Source organism: Sorex araneus, chromosome 3 (assembly GCF_027595985.1).
Source record: "Sorex araneus isolate mSorAra2 chromosome 3, mSorAra2.pri, whole genome shotgun sequence".
Lineage (NCBI taxonomy): Eukaryota > Metazoa > Chordata > Mammalia > Eulipotyphla > Soricidae > Sorex > Sorex araneus.
Genome location: NC_073304.1, coordinates 117,439,743 through 117,454,006, shown reverse-complemented (window position 1 = coordinate 117,454,006; position 14,264 = coordinate 117,439,743). Strand labels below are relative to the sequence as shown.

The 14,264-nt window shown below is 58.9% G+C and overlaps 1 protein-coding gene across 21 annotated transcripts in view; it reads right to left on the bottom strand.

Annotated features, from left to right (window-relative positions):
- Positions 1-14,264, bottom strand: part of CAMK2G (calcium/calmodulin dependent protein kinase II gamma) — a 56,492-nt gene that overhangs the window by 29,569 nt on the left and 12,659 nt on the right. For all 21 annotated transcript variants that reach the window (XM_055133439.1, XM_055133447.1, XM_055133446.1 and 18 more), the window contains exons 3-10: positions 12,939-12,998; positions 5,938-5,992; positions 5,226-5,291; positions 2,828-2,900; positions 2,583-2,685; positions 2,110-2,193; positions 1,469-1,563; positions 860-982 (exon numbers count right to left, since the gene is read on the bottom strand). In XM_055133439.1, coding sequence (XP_054989414.1) covers positions 860-982; positions 1,469-1,563; positions 2,110-2,193; positions 2,583-2,685; positions 2,828-2,900; positions 5,226-5,291; positions 5,938-5,992; positions 12,939-12,998 — 659 coding nt within the window. The remainder of the gene's footprint in view (positions 1-859; positions 983-1,468; positions 1,564-2,109; positions 2,194-2,582; positions 2,686-2,827; positions 2,901-5,225; positions 5,292-5,937; positions 5,993-12,938; positions 12,999-14,264) is intronic.

Sequence of the window (14,264 nt, the reverse complement as noted above, 5' to 3'; positions counted from 1 at the left end):
GTCGATGCCTCATTCATCTCTGTGCCTCCAGCAGACTCACAGGGGGCCAGCATCAAAGAGGCTTTCACTAAGCACGAGAAGGACAGAGGAACAGCGGGCTGGGTGTGTGTGTATGGGGGGAGGAGGGAATGAGCGGCAGGCCTTCCTCCCCGCTGGAGAAACTGTTGCTTTGCAGAATCGCACAGAAAAATCGTGTTGACCCTCATCAGCTCCACACACAGCCACACGAGGCTCCCCTTCCAACTGGGTCTCACTTCGAGGACTGAGTGCAGAGAGGAGAGTGTCTGCTGCCCGCTGCCAGCTCCCGCTGGGCTCTGCCTGCTCTCAGAGCTGCCGTACGAGTGCCTGCAGGGTGGCCTGGGCCCTCTCCCACAAGTCTCAGCCTGCCACAAGCAGCGGCCACTGGCCCTCCGCAAGGCGCCCACCAACTCGCTAGAAATCCAGGAAGGTGATCCTGGAACTGCTTTGGTTTTGGGGGGCCCACACCCAACAATGCTCAGGGATTACAACTGGCTCTGACTCAGGAATTACTCCTGGCGGACTCGGGGGACCCTATGTGGGATGCTGGGGATCAAATCAGGATTGGCCGCATGCCAGGCAAATGCTTTTACCCACTGGACTAGCACTTCGGTGCTAGCTTCCTGTTTTCTCTGAAAGGAGGTAAGCGAGGCCTAATGGACCATGGTGGCACAATGCTGGCGACTGGCTGGTGGCCACAGAGTGACCACGAACATCTGAAGAAGCAAGAGCCTATAGACCCAGAATCACAGTCCTACAGACCAACGTCACCTGGATTTAGAAGAGAGGGAGAGCGGGGCGCCTCCATAGAAGGCGACACCATCATCTCCGTGACACTTACGCAGACCCAAGGGTGCTTGAGAGCCTGGTCGGCGGTGATGCGCTTGGCGGGGTTGATGGTCAGCATCTGATTGATCAAATTCTTGGCTTCTGGAGTCACCGTGTCCCACTCGGGGGACGGGAACTAGGGAGCGGGAACAGAGTGGGAGGTGGGTGGGTGCGCCTCTCACCCCCCCCACAGGCTCTGCCTCTGCCCCAGTGCCTCGGAACTGGGCTACTCTGGGTAGCCTAATGCTGCCCAGCGGAGCGGGCGAAGTCCCAGGGACCCCTATGCCTGCGCTGACTTGAAGACGGGGGTGGCAGGGGGCACCAGGGGACAGAAACAGCGTAATTAGCAAGGCCAGGACATCCGCACGGCACAGGAAGCAGACCCCGGCATCCTCTGCTGTCGGCTCCGCCTCTCGGGGGAGGAAACAGGTAACAGAGTGGGGAGGGTGCTGGCCTTGGTCCCAAACACCCCGTGCAAGGCAGGAGTGCCCCTGAGCATCGCTGCACTGCTCCCTGCAGACGCGGGATGCCAGAGCTGAGAGCAGCATGCCCACCCCCGTTCTCAAAGCTGCCCCTCTGTCTCGGTGGAGGGAGCTCAGAGCAGGTGCAAACACGTCCTTACGTCATAGGCTCCGGCCTTGATCTGCTGGTAGAGCTTGTGTTGATCCTCATCCCAGAAGGGGGGGTAGCCCACGAGGAGGATGTACAGGATGACCCCTGGGAGACAGAATCCAGGTCACTGCGGTCAGTCAGGGAACGCCCCTGGGGCTCAGAGGCAGGAGCGGGCATCGTGCCCCTCCCGGGCTGCTCTGCTCTCGTCACCCTGGCTTAACAGACACTTCTCAGGTGCCTCCTGTTCTCCAAGGTGTGGACAGATGCTCTTTAGAAGGACGTGACCGTGGAGGCTGGAGGAACAGTTAGTGGGCAGGGGCTTGCCTTGCATGCAGCTGATCCAGGTTCTATCTCTGGCATCCCAAAGGGTTGCCCGCCAGGAGGGATCCCTGGGTGCGGATACAGGGCCAGGATAAGCCCTGAGCACCACCAGGTGTGGCCCCAAAACTAAAAATAATAAGGACACGGACAGGACTGAGTGGAGGAAGCACCTCAGTCGGGAGGAGAGTGTGATGGGAATGAGCATCCCAGGCCCGGCAGCTGACCCTGCATCTCACACACCAGGATGAGCAATGAATGCCGCTTCCTTCCTCGCCATCCCTAGAATCGGGGGCCCTGATCACCGCAAAGCTGGGTGTGGCGTGGGCTTACCGCAGGCCCAGATATCCACAGGTTTTCCATAGGGATCTTTCCTCAACACCTCGGGGGACAAGTAACCTGGGGTGCCAGCAAAGCCTGCAGAAGAGAGGGCAGAGGTGCACTGAACCCACTTTCTCCCTCCTGGAATCCATAACAGTCCCCGCCCCACCTCACCCCTGCCGCCTCTCGCTCCCACTGCTCTGCTGAGAGCACCAGGGCAGTGTGCATTCAGAGGGCCAGCCTGCACGCCCACGCGGACCCCCCCTCCCCTGGGGCAGTGAAGACAGCGCAGAAAGCAGCTGCACTCAGGACTCCCAGGGCACACGGGGCCAGGGCCCAGGGGAGCTCTGCATCCTCCCCGCCTTCAGTCTCCTTCCGAGCAGGCCAGGACCATTTGGGTCTGGCTTCCGGTTCTGAGAGAGGAAGGCAGATCCGGAGGAGGAGGAAGGGTGGGGCGACATTGCAGGAAGACAGGTCGCCCTTACCAAACCAAGCCTGTTGCTCTCCCTGCACTTCAATGGCCAGGCCAAAGTCAGCCAGTTTGACAGCAGCACCCTTGCATTTACTTGCCAGCAGCAGGTTCTCGGGCTGCAGAAGGGAGAGGGAGGACCCCCGTGAGGCACCAGCCAGCAACCCCAAGTGGGCCCTCGCAGTACCAGCAATCGACACCAGGTGGCGCCAACAATTCACAAACCGGAGGCTGCTGGCGGGGAGCCAGGGGCGCTCCTACCTTGAGGTCCCGGTGGACGATGTCATGCTGGTGGATGTGGTTAACACTCTCCAGAATCTGATGTATACAGTGGCTGCAGGGGTGAGAGGAAGAGAGACGTCAATGCAGAGTCAACCGCCTCCTCCACGACGCATACTGCAGATGAGAACCTGAACCGTGGGATGACAAGTGCTCAGAGAATCATGGAGCACCCTGGAGCCGCAGACTTGGGCATCACAGGGTCCCACAGATGAGGAAACTGAGGCGCAGGCAGGTTAAGTGATTTCTCCAGTGTTTCCTGCAGTTAGAACTGAGCCAGCCGCACACCCGTGGGCTGCAGAGGTGTGACACCTCCAGTCTGTTTCCAGACTTCTGAGAAACACCATCCCACACCTTTCTCTCTCTTCACCCCCAACTCCAGCACAGACACACAGACACAGACATGCACACGCGCACACACAGACACACAGAGACACAGACACATACACACACACCCATTCCTGGAGAAGAAGCTTGCGGGAGATATCAAGGAAACCAAGACCCGAGACCCTCCATAGACCTCTGCCACATGCCCGAGGCAGGAATAAACCTGTCCTAAGAGGATTTTATACTGGGAAAGACCAAGTCCGACCCAGTTCTGACGGTTGCTTCCTGCCTCAGGCCCTCTGCCTTGCCAGAATCATACTCGGCAGCCCAAGGGCTGGTTCTCGAGAGCAGTGAAAAATGAGGGACAGGGGCCGGAGCGATAGAGCACACTGGGTAGGGCACTTGCCTTATACCCCGCAGACCCGGGTCTGATCCCTGGCAACCCACAGGGTCCCCGGAGCCCCACCAGGAGTGATCCCTGAGTGCAGAGCCAGGAGTAAGTCCTGAGTGCTGCTGGGTGTGGCCCAAAACCAAGAAAGAAAAAACAGGAATAATTTTATGCCCAGGAGACACTGCAGGTGATGCCAACAGAGGAGGTGGGTGCTGATGGTCTGCCAGGGGACGCGCCAGGGCTACTGCTCAAGCTCTCCTGTGCTGGGCTCGGAGAGGCGGCCACCAAACTAAAAGACGACCCAGATGCTCTGACCTCAAGAGCAGCAGTGTGGACCCACCAGAGCCCTGTCTGTGGAAGCCCCCGCAGGTGGTCTCAGACCGTCCAGCACCCCCAGATGGGCTCCAAGCGGCGCTGGGCACTTAGTGGTGAGCGCGGGCCGGAGATGGTCACTAGGCCTCCCTTGGGGACCCAGCCCCACAGCTGGCCAACGAGCCTCCGCGACTGAGCTCAAGAGCGAGTCTCCACAGAAATGTATAATTAGAACGAGCCTGGCTCGCAGGGAGAACCTTCTGGCCAAAAATGGCAAAAGTGCGAAGTGTCCCAGCAGTGCCGGCCAAGCCCACTGGTGCAGTCACCCCGCTCTCCCGCCTCCCCGCCAGGCTCCCGCAGCAGCCCCCGTTCTCCCCTGCTGGCACTGGAATCCAGCGCCCCACTTGGACATTCCTCCCCAGGCTGGAGCATCTGAAGTGGATCAGCAAACACTGGCGTCCCAGCGTTGGGAAATCTGTGAGGGAGCCGTGCTCCTCTCTCCAGCGCCAGCCAGCCACAGGCACTGCAGCGGACGAGGAAAAGCGGGGCGACAGGGCACCTCACCCCGAGAGAAAGCTGGGGACTGAGGGAGGCGCTGAGGCAGGAAGGCCAGGCCAAGAGAGCGGCAGAGAGGGAGGGGGACCGGCAGGGACGGAGCCTCAGCGGCCACCGCTGCCGGCACTGCGGGCCGAGCTCTGCTGGTCAGGGGCCCACACGTGTCTGCCCCTTCAGGACCATCATTAAGTCTCCCCGGCGGCCGAGCCACATGCAGCACGGGGTATCGCAGGAGGCAGAAGGGCCCCTGCGGGTGCTCCTGGGAAGGGAAAAGACCATTTCTGGGGCGAAATGAAAGGACACTTGTAAGAACATTACAACAGAAGTTTTTTATTTTGGGCCTCACCCAGCTCTGCTCAGGGCTTACTCCTCCTGGCAGGCTCGAGGGACCATACGTGGTGCTGGGGATCAAACCTGAGTCTGCCCTACCCACTGCACTATCGCTCTGGCCTCTGCAAAAAAACTCTTTATCTGAGAATTCTTTATTTATTGACCGTGAGTCACAACCAGTAGTGCTCAGGGCTTACTCCTGGTTCGGCTCAGGGATCACTCCGGCGGGGGCTGGGGAACCATATGGGGTGCCGGGATCAAACCAGGACTGGCTGTGTGCATGGCAAATGCCTTATCTGCTGTGCTATCACTTCTGACTCATGATCACGGCCACAGAAGGGCCCCCCACCCCCAGTCCAGATTTGCAGAATCTCTGCACAGACAAGCGCTCTTGTGCTCCTCCCCAGGCGATTCAAACAGACGCAGAGCCACGACTCACGCCTGAACCCGAGGCCCCGGCCTCACCTGGCGTCAGCCTCGCTGTAGTACTCTCTGGCCACGATGTCTTCGAACAGCTCCCCGCCAGTTACCCTGCAAGAACCAGGCGCAAGGCTCAGAGGCTCAGAGGCTCAGAGGCCAGCCTGGGGAAGAGTGTCTGAGGAGCCCGGTGCAGGCTCTGTCTCAAGGCTCGGGGTCTCTCCCTGGGCTGCCCGAGCCCGCCCTTGCTTCTGCATGTTTCCCTAACACACGGGGTTAGCAACTCGGGCCAGGATGAAGGTGCAGAAGCCCGGGGAAGCCCCCCGGCCGCACTCAAACGGACACGGAGACGGGCACAGGGGCGGTGGCCAGAACAGTGTGTGAGGTGGAGGCTAACAGGAGCGAGAAGACCAAGAGCCACTCTGACGGTCTGAGGCACAGCACTGGCGAGGAGAGACCGCCTGGAGCCCATTTTGTGACTCATAAAAGCTCCCTTCGCCTTCCCAGAATTTCAACGGACACGCCGACCCGGCAGTCAGCTTCCCTCTAAGGACAATGATGGGGAGCCAGAGGACAGCGAGGCCCAAGCCTGCGGCGGGACGCAAGCGCAGGAGCTGAGGCCCGGAGCTGGTGGGCGGGGGAGGGACACACCCTGCTCTCCGCCCTCACCACAGGAAGTCAAATCCAGAGCTTTCCCCCAGGCCCACACAGGGAGCCCCCCGCTCCCTACCCCTCCAGACCCTGAGATCCTGGCACTTACAGGTCAAACACGAGGTAGTGGAACCCTTCTTCAGAAATACTGTCATGGAGACGCACTGCAGGAGAGGACACAGACCGCGTCAGCAGAGTCGGGCTCTTGCCAGCCCCCCGTGCCCCCAGCCCGCCCCGTCGTCGCTGGATTCTGCTCCTGGGACGGCCCCGCCACATAGGGACCACTGGGCTGAGCTTCCAGCCGTCACTGCCTGCTTCAGACAGACGAGAAAGCAGGAGGGGGTTTGTGGGGAAACAGCAGCAAGGGTGGTCCTGGATGCCCTGCATGTGGCAGACACTTCCCGGAGAGCACCCAGGGCACCCCGGCAGGACAGAGCGCATGGGCGTGAGGGGGCTGCAGACGTGCCGGGAGGGCAGGGGGGCGAGGAAGACAGGACACTGGGTCGTATGAGGTCAGCACCGGGTCCCCGCTGCTGAGATCCCGATACAGCCTTTTCCTAGTATTTTCTTCTTTTATTTTTTCTTTTTGGGTCACACTCAGTGATGCTCAGAGGTTACTCCTGGCTCATGCACTCAGGAATTACTCCTGGTGGTGCTCAGGGGACCATATGGGATGCTGGGAATTGAACCCGAGTCAGCTGCGTGCAAGGCAAACGCCCTCCCCGTTGTGCTATCGCTCCAGCCCCTTCCTAGTATTTTCTAACAACGCCAGGCCCGGGGCCCGGAGACGGGACTTGTCTGTCTGCTGGTTTGCTCGCCCAGCAGTGCTCAGGGACAGTGTGCAGTGTCAGGGGTCACGGAGGCCTGCAGTGCCAGCGTCTCCCACTGGGTGGTGGGACTCAGCAGCCTGAGAGCCGCCCAGGAGTCTGACACACCGGCACCATGGCACCTGCCCGAAGGGATGCCAGGCCCAGGGAATGAACCCTCTTCCCAAAGGGCGAAGAGAATGTGGGGCAAGTTGTGAACCCAATTTTGTCTGTTTGTGGCTTAGAAGCCACACCTGATGGTACGCAGGACTGACTCCTGATTCAGTGCTCAGGGATCACCTTGGCGATGCTGAGGATTGAAGCTGGGTTGGCTGCATGCAAGACAAACGCTCTGTCCTGTCCTGTGGCTCTGGTCCACGGGCCCAGACGGGGTCACGCTTCTACTTCCAATGAGAACACGAGGGGAGGCCAGGAGCCGGCATGGGGGAGGCCCGTGTGGGACCCTGTTTTCTTCTCAGCACATGGGGCCGAGCACTGAATACCTGGTGGGCCAAGTGCCATCAGAAGTGGCCCTGGGGCCCGCCAAGAGCAGCTTGGGAGTCTCACCCTCAAACGACAGAAAAACACAGATGGAGAGGGTCACAAACCACACCACGGGGCAGGAGAGCCCGAGTGACCACTGGGAAGGCAGCAGTGTGTGGGGGAAACACTGAAGGGACTGTGCGTGTGTGTGGGAACACAGGGGTATGTGTGTCTGTGTACACATGTGTGCATGTGGGTATAGAAGACTTGCCCGACTCTGCCCTGGTAAGCCAGTCAAGCTGCCGACCACCCCGTGACAGCCTCTGGATACCCCAGGAACAGACCTGAGAGGATCTCGCTGCGCAGGGCTGACCCGCCAATGCTGGGGCCAGGCTGAGCACCTGTTCCCTTTCGCTGCTGAGCCCCAAGTCCCCCCCAGACCCAGCGTGTCTGCAGCTTCCCAGCAGGTCAGGCTTCTGCATCCCTTCTCCAGGCATTTGCTTTCTTCTGTTGTTTCTCTGCTGGGGACTGGGGGAGCAGGGTCACACCCGGAGATGCTCAGTTACTACTGGCTCTGCACTCAGGAATTACTCCTGGTGGGACTCAGGGGACCGTAAGGGATACCAGAGATCGAACCCGGGTTGGCCGTATGCAAGGCAAGTGCCCTCCCCGCTGTACTATGGCTCCGGACCCAGCCATTTGTTTTCTGTCCTGGGGCAAACAGACTCACGTTTCTCTGGACCTGCAGGACTGGGGGGCACTTCAGCCAGACCTGTGTCCCCCGTTAACAAGCCCAGGCACACTCAAGCAGACACCCCCAAGGCCCCGTCACCCCCAGCCCCATGTGCTTCTCTGGCCTAAGCCGGTGCCTCACGCTGAGCCCTACCACAGCTGCTTCTCCCTCGCTTCCAAAAGGACTTTCCATTTAATTAAAAATTTGCTATTAAAAAGCATTAAAGTGTGTAATACAAATAATTCCCTGGAAACCAGCTGTCCCAGAAGCTAAAGAGCAGCTTCGTTAGGGCAGTGACAAACGGTGGCGGGCGGTTCAGTAGGACTCAGGCCCAGTGGTGTGTTTTGCCGCCCCTGCCAGGGAGCCCCCAGCCCAAGACAGTAGGGCTGGGAACTGGGCAGCAAGCGGAGTCCCCCAGGCCCGTGCTCAGACGCATGGCCAGCACCTGTCCCTCCCAGGACACGAAACCCCAGACCTGCAGGGCTGTGCGCCCCGGGGTGATGTAGTGCAGAGAGGGGAGGGGACGGTCCCAGATCCTCGAAGCCCCAGCCCAGGGTGCAAAGATCAGCAAAGGCCTCAATCCAGAGAAGTCTTGAGCCCGCACCTCCTGGGCAGCCTGGACACAGGAGGGACCCAAGGCCCACTGGCCACGCATTGTGCAACCATCTCTTCACACTAGACCCTGCGCCGAAAACAACTGCATGCACTGCCGACCCTGTGTGTGTGCGTGTGTGTGTGTGTGTGCGCGCGTGGGGTGCTGAGACACTGGCCGCACGGCCCAAGAATGACAGAACTGAGATCTGATGCCGACAAACCAGACAAACCACTGTCTGGAGGCGCAGAAAGGCCGGCCAGGGAGTCCCTTCTCTCTGGCCTCCCTGAGGCCTGCCCCCCAACACCCCTGCCAGGGGCAACCCACTCCACACCCACAAGGCGCTCCCCGAAGCAGGCCTGACCACCACACTCCCGTGAAAGCCAGAGGTGAACCCCACACCTGCACCGCGGGGCAGCGTGGGACCCTGAGGGAAAGAGGCTCTGGCCTGCCCCCGCCCAGTACGCAGGAGCACGGAGGAGAGCCACACCAGTCTGCGGTCAGCGAGCTAGAGAGGGCTGGTTCACCGCATCCCAGCAGTCAGCCTCGTCAGTGTTCTTTCAAGGCTGCACCACCAACCCCGATGCCCAGGAGACTCTACTCCCAGGACTCTAAGAACCACCAGCAGGGGCCAGAGAGACACTACAGGGGTTAAGGTGTTTGTTGTGCACGCGGCTGGCCCAGGTTTGATCCCCAGTGCCGCAGGTGGACCCCCAAGTCTGTCTGGAGTGATCCCTGTGCACAGGGCCAGGAGTGAGCCCTAAGCATCATCAGGTGTGGCCCCCAAACCAAACCAAAACGAAACCCACCCGACAAGGAGCCAGGAGTGACCCCCAAGGGATCCCCTTGGTTCCATCCTGGCCTAAGTGCGGCCCTGCCACACCCCACCAACTGGTTGTGGTGGTCCCTGAACGCTACCAGGTAAGGCTGCCGCAGCAATAATAATAATAATAATAATAATAATAATAATAATAATAATAATAATAATAATAATAAAACCAACAAAAAACTCAAATCACCCAACAATATGCCACAGATTTTCTAATCTTGGGGGCAGGGGTGTTAGTGTCACCAGAAGCTACCCCTGGAGGTGCTCGGGTGTGACCGCTGCTGGGGCCGGAATTTGAACCCAGGCCCATGGCCATGGGAGTCGCCGACAAGGTAAGTGCCTTTCCCTCATTTGCATTCCCTCAGCCCCAACAATATGCTGTGGTTTTTAAACTAACAGGTCCTGGTCCTCAAACAGCACTGAGCTGTCATTACAAGAAGCGCCTGTGCCGGTGTCAGGAGGGAGGTCCCAGGGACCCATCAGTGGCTGAGCAGGCGGCCTGGCTGGGTGCTGCCCAGCCATTCCAGTCCCTGTGTCTCCTGTCGATGGGCTGGTGCTGCACTTACCGACTGCAGAATGGGCTCTGGTCCCAAGCTGCGGCGGGGTGTGGGGGGGTAGAACGCCGTCACTCTGGGAGCTGTGATCTCCATTTCTATCATCTCCCCGAGTTCCTAGGCCCTTGGTTCACTGAACCAGTTCACAACAATTTCACGAAGAAGCTCTGATGACAGCCCCAAGGGGGAGGGCGAGACAACGCTGGTGCCTGCGTTACTAAACCAGCGAATGCCACACTCGGACCTGAGGCAGTGTCCGTGGCTGCAGTGTGGCCACACCTGGGGCAGGCGGAGGCGGCCCAAGCTCAGCCCTGACTTGGGCGGCAGAATGTGAAGTTTCGCTTGATTCCACCGTGACTGGCAAGCGCCACAGAGATGTCTGAGATGCGCTGCCCCAAAGCAAGGCGCCAGACAGGGCGGGAAGGGAGGACAGAGCCGCCTGTCAGGGGAAGGCAGCGCGGGCAGCGCATGGAGCCCAGGGAGCACACGCTCCGGGCAGGCTTCGGGCCATTAGCACCGTGGCCTCTGGGCCCTGCACCCGGCTCTCCCGGGGCTGCGCTCCGTTCTGCAGTGTAAGTGCCTGACACACGGGCCTGCTTCTTTTTTCCATGTGTGTGCTTTAGGGCAGTGAGCTGCTGGTTCACAGCAAAAGCGAGGCTAGAGAACTCCCACACCCCCTGGGCCCACGGCATTACAGCCCCCCTGCCCAACCCAGCACATTTGCTACCATCAGGGAACCTAACCCTGACACCTCACTAGATCCCTGCGTGTGCATTAGATGTCACTCTTCCAACTGGCCTTAACCCCTGCGAAAGAGTCTATGAGGGGATCGAGGGCGCCTTGCCTCACACTTCCTTCGGAATTCAAGCATCGCAGAGGCTGCGCGGGGCGCTCTACCCCCACTCCCCCGCCCTGGTGGGTCCTCAAGGGTCCTCAGGGGTTTACTGTCCCCCTGACTGGACAGTAAACCAGGGGACACAGACTGCCTCATCTCTTGTCATGAGCCGGGTCAGGGTCCGTGGACACCCACAGCTCTGTCATCGCCTCAGAAGACCCAATTTCTCCTGGAAGCCGGGTCACTCCTGGCACAGACCTGACCCTTCCTCCCCTTTCCCTGCCCCCAGGCCCCAGAATATGGCGTCAAGACACTCCCAGGACCTGGCAGAAGTGCTGGAATGGAAGCAGGGGCGAGGCCGCACCTGTGGACAATGTGCATGCAGCCGGCCCACAGCCTGGGTCCAAGGTCTCCCTCCCGAGGAAGCAGTTGGCCGTGGCCAAAGTCCCGCATCAAGACTTCCGCACTGCGGGCAGCCCACGAGAAGAGTCTTCAAACCAAGTAAAGCCTGAAAGGCGAATAAGCATCGATTCCATTTCTAGAACAGACGTGAGCCTCACACCTCCTGACCACTAGACTCCCACTGGAGCCTTTTCCAGACGCTTCACCAGGACCCTCTGGGGGTCCAGCAGGCCCTCTCTCCACAGGTGCTGCTTCTGCCTCCTTCATCACTCCTCCCTGCACGATGACCAGCCACGGATGCAGAAGGAGAGCAAGTTCCCTGCCCCAAAGCTGGAGCCCAGTGCTGGAGCACAAACGCATCTGTGCCCTCCGAGTTGCAGCGACCCCAGACTTTTTTTTGCTTCTTGTCCTGACGCTCTGGGTTCAGGTCCCAGGCTCCCGAGCCAACAGGGCCCGTGTGGGCCCCGAGCCATCCCAGGCGTGGCAGGGTCTGAGGCCCGCAGACTAAGTGGGTGGCCACGTGACCAGGCCCTGCAGCTTTCTAGCCACACACGGTGCCAGGTCTTCTGGCCTAGAAGACCAGACATTTTTTGTTTCTCAAAAAAAAAAAAAAAAGTGAAATCTCATTTGCCAATATTGGCAAATCATAAAAAATGTCATAAAAAATGTTCTCCGCCCACAGAGCTGGTAAAAACGGAATGAGCCTGGGGGCGTGGCCGCTATGGAGATGGTGGCAGGCGGCTCCCACCCCCCAGCCACACAGGCTGGGGACCCCACGCTGCCTGCAGGGGCCTCACTGCAGAGACCTGCTGAGAGGTGTTGGCTGCAGAGAACCTCCAGCACCGGGCGGGCTGTGGCAATCTGCTCCTCGTGTAACCCAAGCTGCCGATTAGGATCTATAAAGCCCTGCATGGCTGCAGTTCTGGTTACCACCCAGCTGCCGCTCCGCTCCCCTTGGGCCGGGGGATGACCTCGGCGACCGTAGGCAGGAGCTGGCCAGGCGGGAGGAAGGGTCTCACCGCGGCCAGTCGCCTCCTGGGCCTGGCCACCAGCCGAGCAGAGCAGCGGCCTCCGGGGCGCCATAGGAGCCAGGCTATTTAGGCCAGGCCCGAGGAGCACGGAGCACGTGTTGTTCTTTGTGATGACTCAGGCCTTTCAGGGAAAACCTCAGAGGTGCTCGGGCCGGGCAGCCTCCAGTCGAGACCGGGTTGACACCATGGCGAGCCCCGTGTCTGTCCCCGCGGAGCAGCTCCAAATTGGGGCCAATGCTTTTGGCAAAGGCGTTTTTCAGCTGAACAATGCAGGACGGAGCCAGAGTGAGCTGTGGCAGGCAAAGCTGCTCAGGCCGTCGGACAGCCCCACATCACGGAGAGCCGCGAGAAACCCTTCTGCTTCTCTACTGGATTCTTTTTTCCCTCCTCCATCCGAGTGGCCCCAGCTACTCCCACCCTGGGGAGCCAGACGGGAAGCCAGTTTTGCTTTCCCAACTCTGGGAAATCAAACAGGAGCGGCATGGAAACCCCCAGAGTGTGCAAGCCACCGGCACGGAGCAAAACCCCAAGTCCTGACATAAAACTTGAACCCAATCACCCTGGGAGGGTCCCTGGGGAGGGCCCAGCAGGGTCAGCCCAGAGCTCAACCACACAGGAACACAGCCAACTCAGACACCTCACTCTCGGCCCTGGCCGCATGGCGGGGTGGACACACTCAGGTCCTGACATGAGAACGGTGCCCGGGCTTTGGGCAGGACACAACTCTTCTCCTGCTGGGGCAAAGACAAAAGATGCAGCGAACCAAGCCCCAAGACCAAGAGGGGCTCCTGCCACAAGAGCAGCTGCCCACTGCCTTCCCCGCGTCCCCGTGCACGGGCACTTACCAATGTTGGGATGTTTCAGAAGTCGGCATATCCGGGCCTCACGTTCTAGCTTCTGGTGATCTAGATACAGAAGGAAGAAAAGCTATTAGCCAGCCAGCCTGCCTGCAGCCCCTGGCAGCTCTGATTCCCTGCACACTCAGGGGCTTCAGCAGCTGGACAAAGGCCAGGACCCCTTTCTCCAGAGGAGGAAACACCTGGCTGTGCTGGGCTCTGACTCCCGGGCCGTTCCCGACACCACAGCAGAGCCCGCTGGGTGAGGGACGTGAAGCGAGAGCACGGTTTCCTGAGCAGGTGCCACACGGCATCTTTCCCAGCCCTGCTGCAGAGACCAGGATGCGGTGATGAAGACGCTGCTAAAGATAAACAGGCGCAGGCACGGACATTCCTGCACGCGGCGATACGCTCCTCTTCGCTTTTCTCTTGAACCAAATGAAACCCTTGTTTTCAATCTTTTTATCCTTATTATTTGGAGGAGTAAGGTTAGGCCACCCCCACCCCAATCTGGTAGTGTTAAGGGCTTCTGGAGGGGTTTGGGGACCACCAGGGTGTTGGGGATAGAGCCCGCTTCGGTCATATGCAAGGCAAGTTCCTTACCCACTGGACTATCTCTTGAGCCTCAGTAGAAAAATTTTTTTCTATTTTAAAAATTTTTTTTTAGTTGAATCAATGTGAGATAGACCCTTACAAAGCTGTTCATGATAGGGTTTCAGTCACAGTGTTCCAACGCCCATCCCCCCACCAGTGTACATTTCCCAGCACCAGTGTCCCCAGGTTCCCCCACCATCACCCCGAGCTCCACCCAGCCTGCCTCTCTCTCTCTCTCCTTTCCACCACTGTGGTTTGCAATACAGACACTGAACACTGAAAGGTTATCATGTATATTCTTTTAAGGACTTTCAACAGTCAGTTCTTGTCCAGCATGATCATTTCCAACTGTTACTGTCTCAATACATCTTTTCATTCATCTCCACAACACCGGAGTAAAGATGGCATTTATTTATTTTTATTATTATTATCCTTTTAGATTTCAAGAGATTTCTTCTCCCCCCCCACACACACACTTTAACCACTGTGGTTTACAAAACCGTTCACAATGATTTGTCCCAGGCGTTCATATTCCACACCAATTCCACCACTACTGTCACCTTCCCTCCACCCTTGTCTCCATTTTCCAAACACCCACGCCTGCCCCAGCAGCAGGTCCACAACAACTTATTTTACATTGCTTGTTACCACTAAATGGCTAATGGAATGATCAAAAAATATTTCACAGAGGAAAATTTGTGAAAATTTTTGCATCTCACCATGGGGACATTAAATCCTTTT